The 26813-nt window shown below is 35.2% G+C and overlaps 1 protein-coding gene across 1 annotated transcript in view; it reads left to right on the plus strand.

Moving 5' to 3' along the window:
* Positions 1-14938, plus strand: part of SLCO6A1 (solute carrier organic anion transporter family member 6A1) — a 102459-nt gene extending 87521 nt beyond the window's left edge. Inside the window, exons 11-13 of the mRNA XM_060007171.1 lie at positions 8788-8852; positions 11136-11273; positions 14739-14938. Of these exons, the coding sequence (XP_059863154.1) occupies positions 8788-8852; positions 11136-11273; positions 14739-14938 (403 nt within the window). The remainder of the gene's footprint in view (positions 1-8787; positions 8853-11135; positions 11274-14738) is intronic.
* Positions 14939-26813: the final 11875 nt, after the last annotated feature.

Raw genomic sequence — 26813 nt, forward strand, 5'->3', positions numbered from 1 at the left:
ATTTGGCGTCTGAGAATTCCAATTCAGGAGACACTGATCTGAGCAAGAGTTGAAAATGTGTTCCAAGGAGGAGATAAAAGACAGGGGTTTATAAAGGCAAAAAACCCAACAAGGTTGCAAAAGTTGTTTCAAAAGAATTATAATTGGTACTGGCAAGCCAAAGCTATTCTTATCTTTATGTGATTGGTAGCAAAAGGCTACCACTAGAGGGAGGGAAAAGTTCATTACTGTGACAGGTTGCAGGTTTTCTTGTAGAGTCCTTGGAATATTTGTGGTTTGGCCCAATTCAAAAGTTCATGGTTCCAGCTGGTGAGGATGTGCGTAAGCCCTGCTTCCTTAATGGCCTTCCAGCTCCATTTTAAAGAGCTCTCTTAGCAATATGTTCTCTTTTTTTTTTTTTTTTTGCAGTACGCGGGCCTCTCACTGTTGTGGCCTCTCCCGTTGCGGAGCACAGGCTCCGGACGCACAGGCTCAGTGGCCATGGCTCACGGGCCCAGCCGCTCCGCGGCATGTGGGATCTTCCCGGACCAGGGCACGAACCCACGTCCCCTGCATCGGCAGGCAGACCCTCAACCACTGTGCCACCAGGGAAGCCCTGGTATTATTTTTTAATTAAATCTTTGGAAGAACTCAGTTGTCATGTACCTGGCCTAGAATTTCTTTGTGAGAATGTTTTAAATTAAAAATTGAATGTCTGTGTGTGTGTGTGTGTGTGTGTGTGTGTGTGTGTGTGACTAACAAATCTTTCTGCTTTTATCTTTATAATTTCTATCATTTTACTTCTATGTTTTTAGTATTTTTATTTTATTCACCTATATCTTCTGTCTATTGGTATATATGCCTTTTCTATCCAAGTATAAATTTAGCTGCATCCCAGAAGTCTTGATATATATTTTTACTCATACTTTCAATTCAAATATGCCTTTCAATGTATTTTTCATTTAAACCATGTGTTATTTAGAAGTGTACAGTTGGTGCAAGGTTGGTTCCTTCTGATGGCTATGAAGGCAGGGTCTGTTCCAGATATCCATGGCTTGTAGATGGCTATCTTTTCCTGAGTCTTCACATTATCTTCACTCTGTGAATGTCTATGTCCATATTTTCTCTTCTTATAATGACACCAGTTATATTGGATTAGGGCCTACCCAACTGACCTCATTTTAACTTAATTACCTCTGTAAAACCCTGTATCCAATATGATGGCATTCCAAAGTACTGGGAGTTAGGATTTTTGGCATATAAATTTTGGAGGGAACAGAAATCAGTCCATAACAGTAACAAACCATCCCAGGTTTAATCACTTAACAACAACAATTTATCCTTATCTTTCATGGTTCTGCGAGTTGACTGGGCTCAACAGGGTAGTTCTTGCTTAAGGTTTCTCTTGAGCTTGTGGTCAGATGGCACATAACATTTGAGTTACCTGATAGCATGACTGGGTTAGATTTCCTAGATGGCTGACAATTTAGGCTAAATTTTCCTAGGAGCTTAGGTGGAGCTGTTGATTGGTCATAGAGGCTTCTTTGTGTAACTTAAACGTCTGCTAACAAAGTGCAAGAATTCCAAAAGGGAACATCCCAGGTTTTAGTGTTCTAAGAGACCCAGGCATAAGGTACAAGGCATAAACTGCAAGGCTTCATTAGACCTAGGCTGAAAGTCCAAGAATGTCACTCTTCTGCATTCTATTTGTCAAAAAAGTCATGTTTCAAAAGAGGGTGATTAGATTCCATCTCTTGATGTCAGGAGCAACAAGCATGTATTGGGGGAAAAGAGGAATCAATGATAGCCATGTTGAGTGATTATCTACCACAGTATCTTTCATTGGTTTTGGAAAATATTTAACTATTCTTTCTTCAAATATTGCTTCTGCTCTATTCCTTATCTACTCACCTTTTGGATATCAGTTACACATATTGTAAACCTTTCACTATATCCATGTATCTTTTATTCTTTTTTACTTTCTGTTTTCATTTGTTTTTATGCTCTGTGCTTCAGACTAAAGTTTTTTCACTGATCTCTAATGTATTAATAATATTTCCACCTGCTTTTCCAGTTACCTGTACTCTAGTTTACTAATTCTACCATCCCCTGTGTCTAATTAGTTGTTAAAGTCACCTATGAGTTCATTATAATTAGTGTACTTTTCTGTTATAGAATTTTATTTCTTTTTAATAGATTCTAGTTCTCTGATAATATTCTCTTTCTTGTCATCTGTTTTCTTGGACATATTAATCCTCTAAATTTAAAATGTCTGTCAGATATCTAGTATCTGAATATTCTGTAGTACTATTTAAATTTCATTTTTTTCTCTTGACTCTGTCTCTTATAACTCCTATAATTATTTTTAATCATGTGAGATTTTGTGTACCAAAAATAATAGAGACTCTGAACATTAATAACTCCAAAAATATTTTACAATAGCTTTATTAAGGAAAGTAGAATAGGAACAGTTCTCTGTAAACCAAGCAGGAATTTAGCTGATTTAAGGATAGGTTTAAGTTTTTTAAAGACCTTATCAATTTTCAGATTGTCCTTTATCCTAGAGTATCATCTTTCAAGAGGTCCTGATTGAAAGGTATGTTGAACATAGGATCCTTCACTTTTGGTGACATTTGAACTCCAGTATTTGTCTACCCAGTCACAGTAAAACTTCCTAGAGCAATATTATCAGTTCTTTTTACATTGCATTAGAAATAATAGGACTTCCCTGGTGGTGGAGTGGTTAAGAATCCGCCTGCCAATGCAGGGGACATGGGTTTGAGCCCTGATGTGGGAAGATCCCGCATGCCGCAGAGCAACTAAGCCCATGAGCCACAACTACTGAGGCCCCGTGCCACAACTACTGAAGCCCATATGCCTAGAACCCGTGTTTCGCAACAAGAGAAGCCACCACAATGAGAAGCCCGTGCACTGCAACAAAGAGTAGCCCCCACTCTCTGCAGCTAGAGAAAGCCCACACACAGCAACGAAGACCAAATGCAGCCAAAAAATAAATAAATTTATAAAAAAAGAAATAATAGCCAGTACATTTAGCTAACTATTTGGTAAGGTAACAGCATATAAAAAATAGCAGATATATTGAGCTATACACACACACACCCACACACAAACAAATTCAGTTAAAAAAATTTAACGTATATTAACTGAAAAATGAAAACAAAATAAGGTCTGTAGTCTGGTTAACAGCAGCAAGCCAATGTCAGTTTCCTGGTTTTAATATTATATTACAGTTCTATAAGATTTCACCATTTAGGGATGCTGGGTGAGTGTACCCATGATGCATTGTACTATTTTTACAACTACCTGTGAGTTTCAAAATAAATAATAATTTCAAAATAAAAATAGTTTCAAAATAAAATGAAACACACTTGAATGTCACAAAAACTGACTTGAACAATTTGAAAAGATATATCTCATATTATTGAATAGGAAGACCTAACACCACCAATGGATCAGTTCTCCTTAAGTTAATTCATAATTTTAATGTGATAATGAAAATACTAGTGGAATTATTGAACTATAAAACCTGATTCTAAAGTTTTTATGGAAAAATAAGCAAGAGTAGCTTGGGAATCTGAAACAAAGAAGCACAGTAACAGAGGCTTAGCCTCATAAACTAAAATGCACCATAAAGTCTCAACACTGAAGCAATATAATATTGACTTATGAATAGACTGACATTAAGTCTAGAAATAGATCTCAACTCATATAGGAATTTAATATAATGAAAGTAAAATTCTAAATAAGTGCATCAAAAATGTACTTTTAAGAAAGTGGTTTGGGTATAATGGGGATAGACTTTGGGGAAAAAATTATATCCAGAGCCCATATGATACAACAAGAAAAACTCAAATGGGACAAAGATTTAAATGTAAAAAAAATTAAATAATACAAGTGGTAAAAAAATCAGCTAATTTCATTATTATTATTATTTTAGATGTTGGGGGTAGGAGTTTAGTAATTTATTTATTTATTTTTGCTGTGTTGGGTCTTCGTTTCTGTGCGAGGGTTTTCTCTAGTTGTGGCAAGCAGGGGCCACTCTTCATCGCGGTGCACGGGCCTCTGACTATTGCAGCCTCTCTTGTTGCGGAACACAGGCTCCAGATGTGCAGGCTCAGTAGTTGTGGGTCATGGGCCTAGTTGCTCCGTGGCATGTGGGATCCTCCCAGACCAGGGCTCGAACCCGTGTCCCCTGCATTAGCAGGCAGATTCTCAACCACTGCACCACCAGGGAAGCCCTCATTATTATTTTTAAAAGGTGAAGGTATTTGTTACTATGACTAAAAATCTAGAAGTCATAAGGGAAAGACTGATAAATTTTAGTCCATAAAATTAAAAATAATAAGCAAAGTCAAAAGCCAAGGAACAATGAATTTATGCAACTCATATTCTATAAAAGATTAATTCCTCTAATAAGTAAAGCTCTCCTAAGATTAACATCCCAATAGAAAAGTGGAAAAGCATCAAAGAAAACAAAATACAAATGCAAATATGAAAGGATGTTCAGCCATATCTACAGTAAAGGTCATAGAATTTAAAAATTTTATGTGATAGTATTTCTTATGTACCTAGTTGACAGGAATAAAACATTGATAATAGATCTGTTTATGTGGCTGTATAGAAAAAAGCACTTTCATATATTGCTTGAAAGAGCACAAAATGGTGCAACTCTGATGAAAAGAGTATCTTTAATACTTCAAAAATTGCAGATATGTTTACCCTTTATGCTAGCACTTGTACTTGAAATCCTTTTTGCAGATATCCTGCAAAAAAATATATTTACATCCATAAGGCTATCTATATTACATAGAACCACATATTGTGTATGTACTATATACATGAAACAACAAACACTGGAAAAAAAATAAGTGTGAAAGAGCAACAGACAGGTTGAGTAGATGATTTCATTTTTGCACAATGTAATATAATGAAAGTGAAAACAAATAGGGAGGGGCTCTATGTTCATATAGGAGGGGATCTTAAGAATATATTGTAACATGAAAAAATCAGGGACAGAACAGTCAATATATGGGGTTCACCAAAAAGTTCATTCAGGTTTTTCCATGAGATGTTACAGAAAACCTGAACAAACTTTCTGGCCAACCCAATAGTTTGCTACTTCCTCTGAAGAAATGAGAGTATAGAGGTATGCATTTATAATCATTTGTATTTTCATAAAGAAACACTGTGAAGGTATAAACAAGAAAGTGATGAAAATGATAACCTAAAGGGATGGGATAGAAATGAGAGTAGATGAGAGCAGGGGTATAAGTAAGCATGTCTCTCCAGCATGTGCTCTTTGTATAGCTTTCCAAAATATAATCAAACTTCAAATTCAACAGAGTTTAATTTTTTAAAAAGTACAATAAAAGTCAAAACCAAATACATCAATTGTGAAATCATTATCAAGTGCTAATGTCATGGAAGTGGTGTGGGATGGAATAGCATTGCAGGTCAATGCTCCTACAAAGGATAACTAGAAAAGCTGGGTTAAATTAACAATCATATATTTAAAGGCACAAAGTGGCAGAGGACTAGAGGGATTAAAATTCCAGAGAGAGCAGAAGCTTTTAGAGATGAAATAGGGATCTAAAGCTGTCCCTGACATTCTTGTCAATTCTTGATGAGGGGTAGATGCTGACAACATGGACTAGGTCTAGGTAGAGTGTCGCACTAGGGGGCAAGCAAACTGACATAGTTTCTGGTGACCAAATGGGGCCAGGAATGACACCATTCTTTTTCCTCTGGAGAATTCTGATGAAATCCGAAGCTGTGTGAGGCTTAAGTCTAAACAGAAAAGTATCAATATCATGATTTGTCAGTTCTCACTCCATCAAGGTGATCATGAAGAAAAATTAGTTCTTCATTTCTTTCCCTTCCATCCCTCATTATCTAATTAATTAATTATTATTATTATTATTTTATTTCTTGTGGCACATGGGCTCTAGAGTGCAGGCTCAGTAGTTGTGGCGCACAGGCCCAGCCGCTCTGCAGCATGTGGGATCCTCCTGGACCAGGGATCAAACAGTGCCCCCTGCATTGGCAGGCAGATTCTTAACCACTGCGCCACCAGGGAAGTCCCCATCCATCATTATTTTAATATGTGTATGTATTCTCACCTGTGATAGTTACCATGGATTTAAACAAGAAGGTGGATGAGCACTTTAAGGGAAAAAGGTGAAATAAAAGAGGAACAGAAGTGACCAGATTCCTGCTTCTCTGATGGACTTTGGAGGGTGGCACAATAGAAAAAAAAAAAAAAGTAGTTTCACTAATAAGTTTTCAATTGTAATATTAAAACGTACTGCAAAAAAAATGTAGAAGAATGCCAAGAGAGAATTATGGGACAATCTAAACTAAATCTCCTCTCTGGGGATTCAGAGAGGGTGTCCTTAAGGAAATCACATTTAAGCTAAGCCCTAAAAGATGGGGGATGAGAATTTCACACAGTGGGAACAATGTATGCAAAGACTCTGACTCTGAGTGCAAGAAATAGCTATATAAGAGTGTTGTATGACAGAATGTCGTAAACAAAGAAGGTGGTAAAGGCAAAAGTTGTGAGGTGGCATGCAATGAGACTGATGAGCCATTGAAGGTTCCTAGTGGGTTAGTGAAGTAATCAGAATTTTACCTTAAAAAAATCACTTGTGGCTCTATGTGGAGAGTGGACTGCAGGGATAAAAATGGTTGTTGGAAGATAAGTTAGGAAATTCTTTTATTTTCTTCAGGCAAAAAATACACGCTTGGAATAGGCCAGTAGAATTAGAGATGAAGAAAATCAGAGAGAGATATAAAAAAAGTTATTTATAAAAATCACAGTATTTTATTATTGATTGTCTGTGGTGAATGAGGAAAAGAATACTCCTTCAAGCATGCCTCTTTCCAGGTTTTGGGCTTGAAAACTGCATGGGTGATGATTCCATTTCTTGTGACAGGAAGCACCAGGGGAAGAGCAACTTTTGTGTGTGATAGGAACTTAAGTCTAGAACTCAAGAAAGATATGGACTGAAAATATATATTTAGAAGTCATAAGAGATAATTGGAAGCTGTCTTTTACATCTTGGAAGAGTACTAACCAATAGTTTGTTTATTCCATGAAATTCTTAAACCATACCATCATAGCCTTACTCCTTAGACAAAATACCAAAAAAAATCACTTTATTCTTAAAACATAGTAATGTTTTTCACTAAAAAATTGTGTTTTATGAATATTATTTCTTGTTTTGCTGTTCATTTAACTGATTTTGGAAAATTAGGGAAATCATTCATCTTTTCATCTTTTTTTGTATATCAGAAATAAAGTTATAATCAAACTGAAGATACATAAATATTTGTTAATAATTATGAGTTATTGTTAGCTCTTTATATACTTCAGAGAACACCATTATTATACTACATATAAAAAAACTGCTTATGCTAAATGAAGCAGAATACTAAATTTTAGTTAGGCATATGACCCACATTTCTATTTTATACCAAAAACTTTATCCTAAAGTGTGGTTCTAAAATGTGACACTTTACTTCCTTTATATGTCTTTAATGAATCTGCTCATAATAAAAGTTAAATTATGTTTCATTTAGAAACATCACTATCTTTTAAGAATTGGTAAATATGTAGTAAATATTTGAGGAAAGAACATATATTTTTACCAGGTTGATACAGGTGGAATTATCTCACTTTTTACAAAATAGTCATAAAGTACTGAATATGCTACATTTTAATAAATTGAGTCATTTTGGATGACAATATTGGTCATACTTGTTTATTATTCAAGTTCCAGAACAAGGAAATAAAGGGTAAGCACAGGATTTATTTAAAATATCCATTTAAAATGTAGCTTTTCTTTACTTTTTAAAATGTTCAAGGGTTGATTATTTTTTGTTGTATTTTAGTTTATTTTCCAAAATACTAATATGTGATTTTTATACATTATTTTTCTTTTTAAAACAAATACTTGACGAATACAAAATACAGAGATCTTCATTCTTCATATTTGAGAAAGTTATTTCTTATTTATTTTAACTTTTGAATAGTGAGGGTAAAAGTCAGAGGTCCAACCGAAAAGAGATGGCACCCTCAAATTAGGACAATTCAAGTAAGGTTGAATGATGTGGCTATTTAAAATGCGGGCAGGGTATAAGGAATCCCAAAGTATAGTGCAGTACTTCAGGTCTGTTACCACCCAACACCCAAAGGGAAACAAGGGTAGGAAGAAGAGAGACCTGTAGAGGATACTGCTTTGCCTAGTGACCCAGTCAACTTGGGTAACTGCAGAGAGGGAGCCTGGGAATGAAGACCTGAACTTCACCTTCCTTTCTCACTCTGGAGCACCCTATTGGCATAACCCAATCAGTAGCCAGAGGCAAGAGAACCCCATTGATGTAGTGCATTACCTAAATGGAGAGCAAGGTAGAGAAAGGTAGAGAGTAAGTTTCGCAGGGACAAAAGGAAGAAATCTGAAACAATGGATGTGCACCACAGAATGAAGAATGAGAAGTATGAAAGGTAGTGCTAAATTTTTTTCAGCCAAGGCTGGGGCAGAGAGTTTGGGCCATAAATGCTTCCTCCTAGTGAAGCACAAGTAGCTTTAGAATTGGTTGGCAGTGGGCAGAATATGGAAACATGGGAAGAGTTGCAGTTAATTCACCCAGATTGAACTCTGTCAACTGGCCAAAGATCCTTAGTCTAATGGATGCACAGGGAAAAAAATTACCCCTGAACCTAGCAAACATTCTTTACAGCTAATAATAATGATTTTTCATGATATCATTGCTATTTGCTTGCAGGATTGTATCTGACAAACAACGTTCTCTGGCCATGGGTGTGACCTTTGTGATTTTGAGAATATTTGGTATGGACTTTTGGCAATCTATTATTACATTGAATTGAATGGTTTCTTTTTTGATTTATACATGTGTCAACATGTATATTTAGAATTTCAAATGAATAATTATGATAAACTGACACAAAACAAGTGAATGGGGGAGCTGCTTTACAGAATTTAGGAGACAATACTTAGTGTAAAAAAGATAATACTTGGGGCTTCCCTGGTGGCGCAGTGGTTGAGAGTCCGCCTGCCGATGCAGGGGACACGGGTTTGTGCCCCGGTCTGGGAAGATCCCACATGCCGCGGAGCGGCTAAGCCCGTAAGCCATGGCCGCTGAGCCTGCGCGTCCGGAGCCTGTGCTCCGCAACGGGCGAGGCCACAACAGTGAGAGGCCCGCGTACCGCAAAAAAAAAAAAAAAAAAAAAAAAAAGATAATACTGTAAAGCCTATCCTGTCATATAAAATATGCATTAATATTATATTCAGTTAGAAGAGAATTTTTTTGATCAGAAGTATATTCTTCAAGCTTACACAAGTGGTTTGGTAAGCTGAAACAAAGCACATATAAGCATAGAAACTATATTTTCCATTGCTTGCATGTTTGAGAAGTCATTAACCTAGACTAGTGCTTTAAAAATTTCTCATTACCAAAGACACTGAATCTGATGTTTTAAAAGATTTATATCCAAAGAACAAATTGGTTTTGCTGAGGGTGATGCACTGTGTACTTCAGGCTTTCTTATGCAAAAAATAGCTTTCAAATCCACATTATGACTATATTAGGAGCTCTGATTCAAGAAGTTGATTAAAATTATTGGTGGGGTAAGGAAACAAGATTAGACTGGATTGAAGACTGAAAGCCATATGATAAATGGAGTCAAGAAAGTAGAAAAATTTAAGTGTGGCTCTAATTGGGATCAGAGAAATTGTTCTATAGCTAGATCAATATGCAGGGTTTAAATTAGCTTTTTTAATTGAGAAAAATTAGAGCATATTTTTACGGTCAAAAGTGATCCAGTGGATAAGGATGGATTCTTAGTGGAGGAGGGAGCATAAGAAACAGCAAGTGCACAGTTTCTTACCTCAGAAAGGAAGCCAGTGAGGCTGAGGCAGTTTTGAATGGGAGAGGGTGGAATAAGGTGATGATATTTTAGATACAACTGTCTCTACATCTTTCAGGGTTTTGCCATCAGAGAATTTAAGCAGAGGGTAGATATTATCTGATTTACATTTAAAAGATAACTCTGCTGCTGCAGTGAGAAATATTTATCAAAGATAAATGTGGAGGAAAAGAAAAAGGAGGCTTTTGCTGAAGTCTGAGTTATATTAAATTGGATTCTAGGGGTTGTAATGAAAAAGAGAAATCAACTTATCCAAGGTGTATTTGGAGTTAGTGTTACAGTGGTTTATCATGGATTAGAAAAAATATGGTGGGAAATAGAAAAAGATGAGTAGTAGGCCTAGGTTTTTCACTTTGAACAATTATAAACAGAGTACCAGCACTCACTGAGACTGGGAAATCTGGTGATGGGCAGTGGTCTTTGACAGGAATCAAAAAGTCATGAGGCATGAGCACTCTGATCATTTCTTAAGGAAGATGGTCAATTGTTAGATATGTTAGTTCTGAAAACCTAGTTCTAATGCCTTTGGAGTGGCATTTATTTATTTATTTATTTATTTTTATTTTTAAGACTGCATTCACTTTTACCTGAAAGCAATACTGTTGCTGAGGAAGTGTCTCTGTGAGTATATAGAGATTTCCCTCAGGCAGCACACAACTATTCCTCTGCATATGAGGTCTTCTGAAGCTAGGGCTGCTACAAACATGCCAAAGCATTTACATTTTCAGTTATTTTCGCAATATCTTGATACATAACAGGCATACACTGCATTTCAAAACTAAATTTTCAGTCATTGAAAATTTCACAATTTGAAATCTTAGGAGATATATGGAGTTCACAAAATCAATATTTAGTATCTCTGTTTTAAATACTTTCTCCTAAGTTTTTCATTTAGAAATTAACAAAATGTTGAGATGTCAACTAAATAACAACATGCATATCATTCTAAGAAGATGAAAATCTGCTAGCTTTTTTTATATCTACAGGGATAGGGATTTTTGAAAACACTCAATTACGTTTTCAGTTTTTAACAATCCTATTGATAAGCAACTTCTTAGATAACTTTAAATGATATGTTTACAGTGATGATGACTAAATATATAAGTTTACATTTAGGATTAAAATCATTCTGATCCCAACCTACAGTGTTTTCATGGTGAATTTACAATCATTGCTTTTTTCATAGGGACTATACCTGGACCAGTAATTTTTAAAATAGTAGGAGAAACTTCTTGCATCCTTCGGGATACTGAGCGCTGTGGAAGCATTGGAAGTTGTTGGATCTATAACAAGACAAAAATGGCCTACCTGTTGACAGGAGTATGTAAGTGATATCTATTGAAGAATATTGAGAAGTAAAATTGTTTTTATTTAAAATTTTTTTAACATCTTTATTGGAGTATAATTGCTTTACAATGGTGTGTTAGTTTCTGCTTTATAACAAAGTGAATCAGCTATACATATACATATATCCCGATATCTCTTCCCTCTTGCATCTCCCTCCCTCCCACCCTCCCTATCCCACACCTCTAGATGGTCACAAAGCACGGAGCTGATCTCCCTGTGCTGTGTGGCTGCTTCCCACTAGCTATCAGTTTTACATTTGGTAGTGTATCTATCTATGTCCATGCCACCCTCTCACTTTGTCCCAGCTTACCCTTCCCCCTCCCCCGTCCTCAAGTCCATTCTCTGGTAGGTCTGCATCTTTATTCCAGTCCTGCCCCTAGGTTCTTCATGACCCTTTTTTTTTAGATTCCATATATATGTGTTAGCATATGGTGTTTGTTTTTCTCTTTCTGACTTACTTCACTCTGTATGACAGACTCTAGGTACAAATTGTTTTTAAAAACGTATGGTTTAGAGTAAGTTATAGTCATAATAAACTAAGAACAAATGGATACTTTGATTATTAAAGAAGCATATATTATTATATACAAAATATTTTAGAAACTAATTACTATAGAACTGATGTAAATATTTGAGACATTGCATTAACTACACAATTGTTTTATGTTATTCCTGAATAAAGGGTGATGATTAGAAGAATTTCAATTTGGGAAAAAATTTTGCCTGTATACATATACAACTAAGTTGCTTGACCTTATGGCCCTTTCCATTTCTGCAGTAAAAGAGATTGGATAATTTAAAAAAGAAATTTTACACCACTGAAAAGTATCAAAATACTCTTATCCCACTTAAATGTAAATTTCACATCGTCTCTTTTGCTCAGTGATAAAACAGGGCCGACATATAGCAAACATTCAGTATTGTTGAATAAATAAGAGATATAGAAAATTGGGATGCTATAGTGATATGGTCAAATTGTTGGGGAAAGCCTCGATATGCTTGTATTACTTCGGGAAATTCACTAGATCTTCTTGTGAAATGAAGATGTTGAACTACATAATTTCTGAAGCCTTAATCAGCATTAACTTTCAGTGGTTTTATTGTATAGATACTTCTGGTGTGCTAAACATTTAAAAGTGTTTATATGTTTTGTGATTTTACTGAGTGGGTTCAGTAATTCAAAGAACCACATAATGATAGGCTCTAATATTTAACAGTAACAAATATCTGTTTGATAAACAGTATTCAGCAATGCCTTCTAAATCAGAAGTCAATTGTCCAGTGAGCTTATTAGTCAATACTGAACACTAAATAAATTTTTAAAAATTTTAAAAAGTCAAAAATGGCATTTAAGAAGTCAAAATTAATTTCTCAGAGATAATTGAACAAAACTAGGCATTATTCTTAAGAAAGTCTGCTGAACCTTTTAGTTTTCATTTTAGATATAACTGTAATGTGCTTAGCTATTTTCAAACGTGGCATATAATTGAGAAAATAGATGAACTATTAGAAATCCTACTAGGGAGCTACTAAAAGGGATAATGATAATACAGAACATAGGGAATTACAGTCAGAAAGGGCAAATACAGGAAACTGAAATAGGAATATACATTTGCAGCAATTTAGTGTAAACCAGTATTTAAATTTTATTCCATGAGTCACTTGAATCAGAATCACTTGGAGTGTTTGCTAAAATGTAAGTTCTGAGGTCTTTATTTAGAATACCAAGAATTAGTGGTAGGAATGTATATATATATATATATATATATATATTTTTTTTTTTTTTTTTTTGCGGTACGCGGGCCTCTCACCGTTGTGGCCTCTCCCGTTGCGGAGCACAGGCTCCGGACCCACAGGCTCAGCGTCCATGGCTCACGGGCCCAGCCGCTCCGCGGCATGTGGGATCCTCCCGGACCGGGGCACGAACCCGTGTCCCCTGCATCGGCAGGCGGACTCTCAACCACTGCGCCACCAGGGAGGCCCAGGAATGTATATTTTTAATAAAGCACCTCAGGTGATTTTTATCACAGTAAACTTTGAAGACAGCTATGTGAGAGATCCTGGAGCTGCAGTGTCCAATATGGTAGACATTACCTGCACATATCTATTTAAATTTAATTTAATGCAATTAAACATTCAGTTCTTCAGTATCAACAGCCAAATTTCACTTGCTTAATGGTCACATTTGACTATTCTATGGGACAGTGCAGATGTAGAACACTGCCATTGTCACAGAAAGTTCTATGCATACCACTACTCTAGAGCAAGGCTTATTCAAGAGGGATGCATGAGCCCTAGGAGCCCACATTAAATTTTAGTATATTTTTGGAATCCTAAAATTCTGTTTGTACAATTGTATGTCTTCTATAAAGGAAGGCTGTGACATTCATCAGATTCTCAAAAGTTTTATCAACTTAAAAAAGTTAATAAAAAATTTATCAGTCTATCAATCACCTGTGGAACCAGCACTCAAAAGAAGCTATAGAAATTTCTCCTATGCCCCTGGCTAGTCAATTTCCCTCCCCCACAGATAAACCCCTTTCATATTTCTATTAAAATATGTTGGTTTTGCCTGTTCTACAAATTATGCAAATGGAATATAATACATGCTGGTGGGGTTTTTCACCTGTCTTGCTTAATGTATGCTTTTGGGAGATTCATCCATGCTATTCTATAGCAGTAGTTTGTGCTTTTAAAAAATTTCTGAGTATTATTTCACTTTATGAATATGCTATAGCTTATTCATGCTCTTATTAATGGACATTTGGGTTGTTTGCAGTGTTCAGCTGTTATAAATAAATGTTTGAAGTATTGTATCATTACAAATAGCTCATTAATGTTTCCTATTTTATCTTTGAAACCACTGTAATTGATAGTGTCAGATAACTGATATTGTTGCTGTAAAATATTTTTTACTTTAATGACCAGGGTTATTTGCACCCAAAGTTCAAGTACTTTTATATAATTCCTGTAATATATTAACTTTCCAAAACTTGAAAAATGAAAATGAATTTAAAAACTTACATAGTCAATTAATTTTTCTGAAATATTTCTGTTGGCCTTTGGAAAACGAATATTTCAAGGAGTAAAGCTGCATGAAGTTGTTTAAAAAGGTTCCAGTTTCTGCTGATAATTAAGTTCTGAAAGTAGAAATATATTTTTATGTTTTAGAATTAATACATTCTGTGAAATAGTAACACACTTTGCATTTGTCTTGGGCTATTTGTTTAAGACGTCTAAAAGATTTTGTAAACATATTTTTAAAATTTCCTTTAAGTAACTTGACATAAGTTTATGACATTAATTGCATTCTACAATTTGAAAATTGGTACATTTATAGATGAAATATACTTACCTTTTCTTTGGTAGATGGCTCTTTCCGCAAACATTTTTGCTCTAAATAAATTGACACATCTGATGGCTGTATTTTTTTCGAATTCAGGTTTTATTTGCAAAGTAGTTACTATCTTCTTCACTGCTATTGCATTTGGCCTATATAAATATTTACCACAGGAAAACAGTGACATCCTGCCTACAGTTGTGAAGAATCTAAAAGTTAAAAAAAAGGAAAGAACTGGATCATCATTATGTAAGAATTACACATTGTCAATCTATCAATGGGATATTATTAATAAAATTTAAAATGATTTAATATAACTATATGTTTAATAAGTGAATGTGATTCATGTGATCTTACAAGCTTTATTATATTTTGAGTATAAATATAATAATATAGTCTCTGTGTTTTGCACTTTTAAAGGATATTGTAAGATACATATTTAATACTTTCAATAGAAAGGTAATACTTTGAAAGAAAAGCATGAAGTGGAAATGGGAAAATACACATAAGTTAATTCTGACTGCAATGATATCGTATATATTAGTTATTGGTCTTTGGTTATGTAGGCTTACTTAGGTTTCATATAGTTTATTCTTATTACGTTTCATTTGGGCTCTGGGTATTTATTTCTCAATAATTTTTCAAAGTAATATTAGATGTGCCAGTCTAGTTCATATAATAAAAATTTATATGAAGGTCATATTTATTCTCCAAAAGGAGACATTTTAAAATTAACATTTATCTCTGTTAATGGAGAGGTTTCCTCAGAAAATTTCTCTGGTCAATTGGCCAGTTTGCAATACATATTTTCATGCTTCTTTAATTTTTGTAGACATAAAATTCAATTTGATCATATACCTCTCTATTTTTACCTTGACTTGAATTTTATTGATAAAGACTACTGGTACCTAAGTTGATATCCATTTTTGTGTTTTTGTATTTAATTTCATGATTAATCGTAATTATTTCACTTAAAGAAATGTTCAAATTCGAATGCAGAAAATGTGTCAACCATTTGTGGAATTTTTCTTAAGCTTAAATGTGTTTCTATAGAACAATTTTGATATAATTATTTCATACATGATTCTACATCTATCCAAATTATATAGCAATCTTCCAAATATTGAAATAAAAATCAAATTGTTCTGAAACAAAAACTTCTCTGCAGTGTTTCTTTTGTTTTCTTGGGAGAATGCATAACTGACAAAATTTCTTCTTTGTTATTCACATTAGTCAATGACCCTATGTGTAAGGGCAGACATTGCCCTATTCATCTTGGCTGGCAGAGGGAAGTGAGAAGCAGGGAATATTCATATCTTACTATATGTTTTTCTTACCTAACTTTAACATGCATTTATGAAAATCTATAAACCAGTCTTTATGTGAAACTCTACTTGACAGTTTGACTCTTCTCTGTTTGAACCAGCAGGATGGCAGAATATCTGAGGATCAGAGTGTGAAAACAGAATCTTTAAAGATTCTACAAGATCTGTTGCTGTGTCCTACTTTCAGAAAAGGGGAATCACATGTGACGTTTACCAAAGTAGTAGAAATGTATCTGTGGTGATTTGTATTTTCATAATAAAATACATTCTTATAAAGTATTTCTCATATGTTTTTAATGTATGTAGGATTTTAAACATCAATGTACAATATAGGTTTATCTAGAATTAAAGATTAATAATTTTAGGTTATTTATATTCTTCCTTAATATTCTATTGTCTAAAAATATTTGAAAATTTATGCAACTAGGAAATAAGATAAAACAATAATATTCAGATCCAATTTGAAGGTGCTTATAATATATTTCTGTGTATGTGTAAATATCTACATACTTCTTTTTGGTTTTTTTTGAAAACAAACCAGCAAAGGTATAATAAAGATTATAATAATTTGGAGAGTAGTGTTAAGACTTAAATTTGCGTATAACTTTCTGCTACAATAGACCATGTGTTTCTATGTCACAAACTATTATAGTTCATAGAGGATTGATAAATAGAGAAAATACAACCCAAAGTCACTGGTTAACACCAATTTAGCAGCTTTTGAAACAATCAGAGGAAGCTTTCTCACTACTAATGAGAAGACCTTAAGAAGAAGTCTTAAAAAAAAAAAACAACAGCTAAAAATCCTATTGAAATACCTTCCTTTGGAGTCAGTTTTGAATGTTTTAATGCTAACAAGGATCATTACACTTTCTACGTTAATGTATCTAGTGAAGCTGCAAGTGCAGATGAAGAATCTGCAAAGACACTTTTAAGTATCAGATTTTAAATTTTTGATGAAACTGTTCTCTATTGAGAATTCATGCCCTCAAGGAACTACATCTCAAAGGAGGGAGGTGAGCCCCCCAGCATTTAAACCTACAAAGGACTGAGTGACTGTGATGCTGGGTGAAAATGCTATGGAGATTTAGTTGTGCTAAGATTTATTAAGATGTTTTTGTTTTCTTTGGATATATACCAAGAAGTGGAATTACTGGATTATATGGTAGTTCTATTTTTAGTTTTTTTTGAGAAACCTCCATACTGTTTTCCCATTTATTCACATCCTCACCAATACTTGTTATTTGTAGACTTTTTGATGATAGCCATTCTGACAGGTGTGAGGTGATAGTTCATTGTGGTTTTGATTTGCATTTCTCTGGTGATTAGTGATATTGAGCATCTTTTCATGTGCCTGTTGGCCATCTGTATGTCTTCTGTAGAAAAAATGTATATTCAGGTCTTCTGCCCAATTTTTAATCAGGTTGTTTGGTTTTTTGATATTGCGTTGTATGAACTGATTATATATTTTGGATATTAACCCCTTATTAGCCATATCATTTGCAAATATTTCCTCCCATTCAGTAAGTTGTCAGTGGTTTTCTTTGCTGTGTAAAACCTTTTATGTTTAATTAGGTCTGAATAGCTTATCTCTTTTATTTTTTATTTTGGCTACATTGGGTCTTCTTTGCTGCGTGGGCTTTCTCTAGTTGTGGCGAGCGGGGGCTGCTCTTCGTTGTGGTGCACAGGCTTTTCATTGTGGTGGCTTCTCTTGTTGCGGAACATAGGCTCTAGGCACTCAGGCTTCTGTAGTTGCTGCACAAAGGCCCTAGAGCGTGTGGGCTTCAGTAGTTGTGGCTCACGGGCTTAGTTGCTCCACGGCATGTGGGATCTTCCTGGACCAGGGTTAGAACCCGTGTCCCCTGCACTGGCAGGTGGATTCTTAACCACAGCGCCACCAGGGAAGTCCGAATAGCTTATTGTTTACTTTTGTTTATTTTGTCGCAGGAGACAGATCCAAAAAAATATTGCTACAATTTATGTCAAAGAGTGTTCTGCCTGTTTTCTTCTAGGAGTTTTAAGATTTTAAGGCTTACTTTTAGGTCTTTAACCCATTTGAATTTACTTTTGTATATGGTGTGAGAAAATGTTCTAATTTCATTGTTTTATGTGTAGCTGTCAAGTTTTCCCAGCACCATCTATTGAAGAGACTATCTTTTATCCATTGTATATACATGCCTCCTTTGTAATAGATTAATTGATCATAAGTGTTTGGGTTTATTTCTGGGCTCTGTATTCTGTTCCATTGTTCTGTGTGTCTGTTTTGTACCAGTACCATGGGGTTTTGGCTACTGTATCTCTGTGGTTTAACCTGAAGTCAGGGAGCATGATACCTCCAGCTTTGTTATTTTTTTTTCAAAATTGTTTTGGCTATTCTGTATCTATCGTGGTTCCACATAAATTTTAGGATAATTTGTTCTAGTTCTGTGAAAGATGTGATGAATATTTTGTTAGGGATTGAATTAAATTTGTAGATTGCTTTGGGTAGTATGGGCATTTTAACAGTATTAATTCTCCCAATCCAGAAACACAGGATATTTTTCTATTTCTTTGTATTATCTTCAATTTACCTTATCAGTGTTTTATAGTTTTCAGAGTATGGGTCTTCCACCTCTTTGGTTAAGTTTATTCCTAGGCATTTTAGTCTTTTTGATGCCATTTTAAGTGGGATTGTTTTCTTGCTTTCTCTTTCTGATAGTTCATAATTAGTGTATAGTAAAGCAACAGATTTCTGTATATTAATCTTGTATCCTGCAACTTTACTGAATGCATTTATTAGTTCTAATAGTTTCCTCGTGCAGACTTTAGGGTTTTCTATATATAACATCATGTCATATGCAAATAGTGACAGTTTTACTTTTTCCCTTCCAATTTGGATGCCTTTTATTTCTTTTTCTTGTCTGATTGCTGTGACTGGGATTTCCAGTATGATGTTAAATAGAGGTGGTGAGAATGAGCTTCCTTGTCTTATTCCTGATTTTAGAGGAAAACTTCCTGCTTTTCTGCTTTTCTCCAGTAAGTCTGATGTTAGTAGTGGGTTTGTCATAAATGGCCTTTATAATGTTGAGATATGTTCCCTCTATACCAACTTTTATGAGAGTTTATATCATGAATGGATGTTGAATTTTGTCAAATGCTTATCTTGTGTCTATTGATATGATCATGTGATTTCATCCTTTATTTAATTTTGATTTGCAGATATTGAACTATCCTAGCATCCCTGGAATGAATCACACTTGATCATGGTGTATTATCCTGTTTATATATTGTTGAATCCAATTTGCTAATATTTTGTTGAGGATTTTTGCATCTGTATTCATCAGAGATATTGACCTTTAATTTTCTTCTTCTTCTTTTTTTTTTCCAGTGTCTTTGTCTGGTTTTGGTATCAGGGTAATGATGGCCTTGTAGAATGAATTTGGGAGTATTCCCTCCTCTTCAATTTTTTGGAATAGTTTGAGAAGGATGGATATTAGCTCTTCTTTATATGTCTGGTAGAATGTCCCTGTAAAGCCATCCAGTCCTGGACTATTGCTTACTGGGAGTTTTTTTAATTAAAAATTCAATTTCACTACTTATGTTTGGTCAGTTCAGGTTGTCTATTTCTTCATGATTTGGTCTTGGAAGTTTGTATATTTCTAGAAATGTTTCCAAGTCTTCTAGGTTGTCCAATGTATTTGCATGTAACTTCTAGTAGTATTCTCTTGTGATTTTTTGAATCTCTGTGATATTGGTTGTTAATTCTCTTCCTTCATTTCTTATTTTGTTTATTTGGACCCAGTTTCTTTTTTTCTTAATGAACCTAGCTGAAAGGCTATCCATTTTGTTTATCTTTTCAAAAACTGGCTCTTGGTTTCACCGATCTTTTCTATTGTTTATTCTCAATTTTACTTATTTTCTTTCTGATCTTTATTAAGTCCTTCTTTCTGCTGACTTTGGGCTTTGTTTGCTCTTCTTTTTATAATTCCTTTAGATGATAGGTTAGGTTATTTATTTGAAATTTTTCTTGTTTCTTGAGGTAGGACTGTATCGCTATAAACTTCCCTCTTAGAACTGCTTTTGCTGTATACCATAGATTTTGGAAAGCTGTGTTTCCATTTTTATTTTTCTCAAAGTATTTTCTAATTTCCTCTTTGATTTCTTCATCGACCTATTCCTTTATAGTAGCATGCTCTTTAGCCTCCACATGTTTGTGTTTCCATTTTTCTTCCAATAACTTATTTCTAGTTTCATACCATTGTGGTTGGAAAAAAATGCTTGATATATTTCCGTTCTCTTAAATTTGTTGAGACTTGTTTTGTAGCCTAGCAAGTAATCTATCTTAGGATAGACTAAGCTAAGAGAATTCAGCACCACTAAACCAGCTCTACAACGAATGCTAAAGGAACTTCTCTAAGTGGGAAACACAAGAGAAGAAAAGGACCTACAAAAACAAACCCAAAACCCCAAATCTACAACTCTGATGGGGAATGTTGATAACAGAGGAGCCTCTGCATGTGGAGGACAGAGGACAGAGTTTATATGGGAAATCTCTGTACATCCTGTTATTTATTTATTTATTTATTTTGCTATAAACCTAAAACACAGCTCTAAAAAATAAAGTCTATTATAAGATAAAGAAAACTTACTCTTGTCCCATCAGACTTTTTTTCCAGATAATTACCCATTTTTCCTTCTTTTCCTTCTAATATAACTCTCATAGCATTTAACTAAAGACACTTTTCTGCTTATTTCATGCTAGGTGTAACTAGTTATCCCTTTAGGTGTATGATTTTATCACTCCAAATAAATGTTATGCCCCTTGAGGGAAGGGATTTTTCTTCATTCTTTGGAATATTCTCTCTTCTGAGTACATGCATACCTTGCTCTCTATATGGCTGAAAATAAAATATAAGAACAAGTTCATTCTGTAGAAAATGTTCAAAATGTATTTTTCCTTTCACTTTGCATCCAATATTCTATAATTTTTCTTTCATTCAGCAATACTGACATTATTATTCTATTTTTGATTAATGTACATAAAACTTTTTGTTCTAAAATCATTGGAAGCAACAGGGAGCACTTATTTTAAGGAGAAATAAATTATAAGACTACCTAGGAAAACAGGATTCACTTGCTTCAGAAAGTGATACTGAAATGCATATAGCAATATATTACTGAATTCATTTTTCTTCTTGTCTCTAAGACTAAAAGGAAAACATGTTGTTTTACTTTGTTCCTATGAATTGATGAAAGGGAGTTTTTACAGTTTTTTAAATGTAAATTGTTTTTTTTTTGGCCGCGCCACCTGGCATGCAGTATTCTAGTTCCCCGACCAGGGATGGAACTCATGCCCCATGCAGTGAAAGCTCGGAGTCTTAACCACTGGACTGCCAGGGTAGTGCCTTAAATGTAAATTTTATATAAAAGTCATTGCTTAACATAATAAGCAGCATGCCAAAGCTGCACATATGTTTTTCATATCCTACTTTGATAGGCAGAATGACAGCCCCTCAAAAATGTCCATGTCTTGTCTCTGGGGCCTGTCAGTATGTTAGAGTATGTGGCAAAGGAGAAGGTTGCAGATGGAATTAAAGTTCTAATCAGCTGACCTTAAAATAGAGAGATTATCCTGGATTATCCAGGTTAAATGTGATCATGAGAACCCTGAAATGTGGAAGAGGGAAGCAAAAGAGTCAGTGTCAGAATGGTGTGATGTGAGAAAAATACAACTGTCCATTTCTTGCTTTGAAGATAGAAGAAAGAAGGGGACCATGAGCCAAGGAATGCCAGCACTTTGATTGTAGTCCAGTGAGACCCATTTGGATTTCTGACCTTCAAAGACTAAGGTAATACATTTTCATTGTTTTAAGTCACTAGTTTGTGGTAATTTGTTAAAACACCTATAGCAAACAAGTGTATCTATCATACTTGTCCTCACAAATGTATAGGAATGATACTGTCACAGAGATAATATTCATCAAATATTCTATTCCCTACCCTCACTTACATTTTCCAGTCCCCTTAAAGTTAGATGTTAGTTGTTCTGGCCAGTGAAATGTAAGCAGAAGTGAAATGGGTCACTTTCAGATCAGATTCTTTTCTACTGCCATGTCCATATGGTTTAGATGGTACAACTACAAGATGGCACCTCCTCAGTCAAGCTGGGCCCCTGAAAGCCTATGTAAAGCGCAGGAAACACTCTCAAATCCTCTTTGAACATGTAGTGGAGCTAGAAATAAATTTTTTTTTTATTACTTTAAGCCACCACAGTTGGAATGGTAATTTGTTACTGCTGTGTGACATGGTTTATTCTAAAAAAAAAATACAGATACTAAATATAACTTAGTAAAAATATTTCTGTCAGGAACTAAGTTTCTCTAATTTCTAGAGTTCTGTCTTAAAGACAGAACTTGCAGAATTTAGAAGACTTCATGGCTAACATTGCCCTTAGACTGTAACATCTCATCTATACTTTTAGCACACAAGATTTCCAATTCTAAGTTGTGCTCTCTGGCCAGTGACTGGAATGAAGACTGTGTACCTTATTGAAAAGAGTCATATGTTCCTTACGGATTATGGTCAATAGCAGAATAAGATGCAGTTATACAAATTAAAGAAGTTGTTTTATTTTTGCTCAGAGGTAATCCGTAATCCCACCTCCTCATGGAGGTGCCTGGGACAAGAGTCTACAGTAATGCCTGGAGAGGAGCCAGGATTTTTCTCAAAGAATTTTGAGCCTCTCATATGCCTGAATAATACTTCTGTGGCAGTGCAGAGTTACCTGAGAACTAAAAGTTATGGTTTTACTTTAGCTGAGAGATTTTTAAAGGCAAGTTGTTCCTATTTGACCTAGTTAATTACAGAAGAACTTTAGTGTAAATCTGTTTTATAAATGAACCAAAGATGTCCCCTAGGCTGTTTATTTCGTCACAGCAGACTGTGTCCTGTTAGCTCAAAAGGTCACTGGTGCCAAAGTAAAATTTTTACACTTTGTTTTCAACATAGCCCAAATAAACAGAATTTAGTCATTTTGAGTCTGATTGCTTTGTGTATCTTGTGAAGCTATGCCCAACATCTGCTGGCCATGGATAAAATAAACCCTATAGCTACAAAAGCAGAGCTGCTGCTGCCCTTTGGAACTCTCTGAACCAGATTCCCTACTGGTCTCCTGAATGACATCCCCTAAACATGTAAGCCCCCTCTCCCCTGGGAGTTCACTTGTCCCTCCATCCCCTTCTAGATAGTGCTTTAGGCTCCAAATACTATCATGCCATGAGGGACTTCCCCCACATGCAAACCTGTCAAAGTGTTGCTGAAATAATGCTCATATGTACAACAGCCACTTCATGGTCATATCTTTTCCCTTGTTCAGCCCTGAAATCCCTCAAACTCACTGCAGAATCTTACAGAATGTCTGATTTTGTCTATCATTGCTGGGCTCACTAAATGTTAATTGCCAAAAGTACCTCCAAGTAGCTGTGAGAATTCACTAATTAAATGGGATTACTTAATTTTTTTTTTTTTTTTTTTGCACTACGCAGGCCTCTCACCGTTGTGGCCTCTCCCATTGCGGAGCACAAGCTCCGGACGACGCAGACTCAGCGGCCGTGGCCCACGGACCCAGCCGCTCTGTGGCATGTGGGATCCTCCCGGACCGGGGCACGAACCCGTGTCCCCTGCATCGGCAGGCGGACTCTCAACCACTGTGCCACCAGGGAAGCCCCGGATTACTTAATATTATCCATTTGTATTATGGTGAGTAATCACTCTCAAAAACTCATTGTTTTACTTTGACGTTGTTAGATGTTAAAGCCTATTTTTTTCTTAAATTTATTTGGCAATAGGCTCAGATGATTTTTAAAACTTTATTTTGTTTTGGACCAATTTCATTAACAGAAATATAACTGCTACTGTAAGGGACCTTGTGAGCACATTATAATGTAGTGATTAAGATCATAGTCTTCGTCTCTGATAGAGCAGGGTTTGAATTCCAGTTTTGTCGCTTAATTGTGTAAATTTGGGCGTTACCTAACTTCTTTAAGCAACTTTTCTTTTTGCAAAAACAGGAATAATAATTGTATAGAACCATGGGTTTTAGTTATCTATTACTGTGTAATAAGTTAATCTAAAATTTAATGGCTTAAAACATTTATCATCCAGTTTCTGTGGGTCAGGAATCTGGGGGCAGTTCACCTGGGATCTGTGGCTCAGGGTTTCACAGGGCTGGGTCAATGTGTCAGCTGTGGCTGCAGTCATCTCAAGTCTTACATAGAGAAGAACCTTCTTCCAAGTTCAGTCATATGATAATCATACTGTTGTTGGTAGGATTCAGCTTCTCAAGGTATGTTGGACCAAGGGCCTCAGTGACTCCACCAGCTTTTTGAACAGAAGTTTTTTGGCATGTGGGCCTCTCCATGTGGCTCATATCATGAAACTCACTTCATCAGAGCCGCAAGCAGGAAGAGCCCAAGAGTAAGTGCAAGCCAGATGGAAGTTGCAGTGGTCTATAGCGTAGTCTCGGAATTGACAGCTCATCACTTAAAAAAAAAAAACCTAATCTACAACTTTATTCAGATTTCAACAATTTTTCCACTCAGGATCCTATTCAGGGTTGTCATGTCTCCTTAGTCTCTTTGATCTGTAATCATTCCTCAGTATTTCCTTGTGTTTCATGATCTTGACATTTTTTTGGAAGAACTTCTAATTATTTTGTTATTTTGTAGGACTGCCCCTCAATTTGGATTTGTTGGTATTTTCTCATGATTTTGTTGAGGTTTTACATTATTAGAAGGATAACACAAAAGTGATTTTCCCTTTCCATTGTATCATATCATGGGTACATGATGTCAGTATATATTGGCAGTGTTATTAACTTTGATAAATTGGTCAAGGTTGTATGCATCAGGCTTCACTTCAATGAAGTTACTATTTTTTTTTATCAATCTGGAACCACCACCACTTTTGACATATTCTATTTGTTAGAGACAAGTCGCTAAGTCCAGCCAGTACACACAAGGAAGGAGATGATATAATGGAATAAGTATCAGGAGGCAAAGTTCATTGGGAGTCATTTCAGAAGTTGCTCATCATACTATGAAAGGTAAGGTAAGTAAATGTCCATCAACAGATGAATGTATAAAGAAGATGTGGTGTATATATATACACAATGGAATATTACTCAGCCATTAAGAATGAAATAATGCCATTTGCAGCAACATGGATGGACCTGGAGATTATCATATTAAGTGAAGTAAATCAGACAGAGAAAGACAAATATATGATATTGCTTATATGTGAAATCTAAAAAAAAATGATACAAATGAACTTATTTACAAAACAGAAACACTCACAGACTTAAAGAACAAACTTATGGTTACCAGGGGGAAAGGGCATGGGGAGGGGAGGGATAAATTGGAAGTTTGGAATTGACAAGTACACACTACTATATTCAAAATAGATAATCAACAAGGACCTACTGTATAGCACAAGGAACTTGGCTCAATATTCTGTAATAACTTAAATGGGAAAAGAATTTGAAAAAGAATGTATACTTGTAGGGGTATAACTGAATCACTTTGCTGTATACCTGTAACTAACACATCATTGTTTATCAAGTATACTCCAATATAAAATAAAACTTTAAAAAAGTAATAATAATAAAAAAGGTAAGGATACAGTTGTAAGTAAAGTAAGGATATGGTAGGTAAGGTAAGGATACAATAATGCACATAAAGGACTTAGCATGTTACTGTATAAATGGTAGCTATCATAATGATAATTATGATAATTATTTTGTGGCTCTCTTTCAAATTGATTCATTTGACAAATGTTTATTGAATGCTTATAATGTTAGAAATGGAAATACAAAACTATTTGGTTTAAGGGAGAAATAATAATAAACAGTAAAGAAAATATTTGTGAATTTTTGAAAAATAAATAAATTTATTTATTTATTTATTTATGGCTGAGTTGGGTCTTTGTTGCTGCATGCAGGCTTTCTGCACGCGTGCTGCGAGCGGGGGCTACTCTTCATTGCGGTGCGCAGGCTTCTCATTGCGGTGGCTTCTCTTGATGCGGAGCACGGGCTCTAGGCACACAGGCTTCAGTAGTTGTGGCACGAGGGCTCAGTAGTTGTGGCTTGCAGGCTCTACAGCGCAGCCTCAGTACTTGTGGAGCACGGGCTTAGTTGCTCCACGGCATGTGGGATCTTCCCGGACCAGGGCTCAACCCTGTGTCCCCTGCATTGGCAGGCAGATTCTTAACCACTGCGCCACCAGGGAAGCCCAATACTTGTGAATTTTGATGAATGATATAAGGAAAGCTATCAGGACAAGGTGATTGTGTGTGTGTGTGTGTGTGTGTGTGTGATGATTGTTTCAATCAAGACAGAGAAAGCCTACTTGATATGATACTTATGCTGAGATTGAATGTTCAGAAAATATCAGCTTTACAAGATCCTGAAAAGTAATATTGTAGGCAGAGAGATTAGCAAGTTCAAGGACAGTGAGGCAGAGAAGAGTTTGTCATGTGAAGGAAATAGGAGAACCTTATGACTAAAGTATACTGAGCAAGGGGTAAAGTGTTATAATGTCGGTGAGGTAAACAGGGGCTAAATTATATAGGACCTTGTAGGCTGTGGGAAGGATGTTATTTTATTCTAAGTATGATGGAAAGGATTGTAGTGTTTTATGAAAGGTAATGATAAAATCTTATTTTTAAGCTTTTATTCTAAATTTATTCTAAATTTATATTTCTACAAATTATAGAAAACTTGCAAGAATAGTGTAAGGAAGTTCTGTATATGTGTGGTGAAAATTATAACAATGCCAGCTCTCTCTGATTGAATCTATTGTCTTCAAAACATCTAAAA

Source organism: Delphinus delphis, chromosome 3 (assembly GCF_949987515.2).
Source record: "Delphinus delphis chromosome 3, mDelDel1.2, whole genome shotgun sequence".
In the NCBI taxonomy this organism is placed as follows: Eukaryota; Metazoa; Chordata; class Mammalia; order Artiodactyla; family Delphinidae; genus Delphinus; species Delphinus delphis.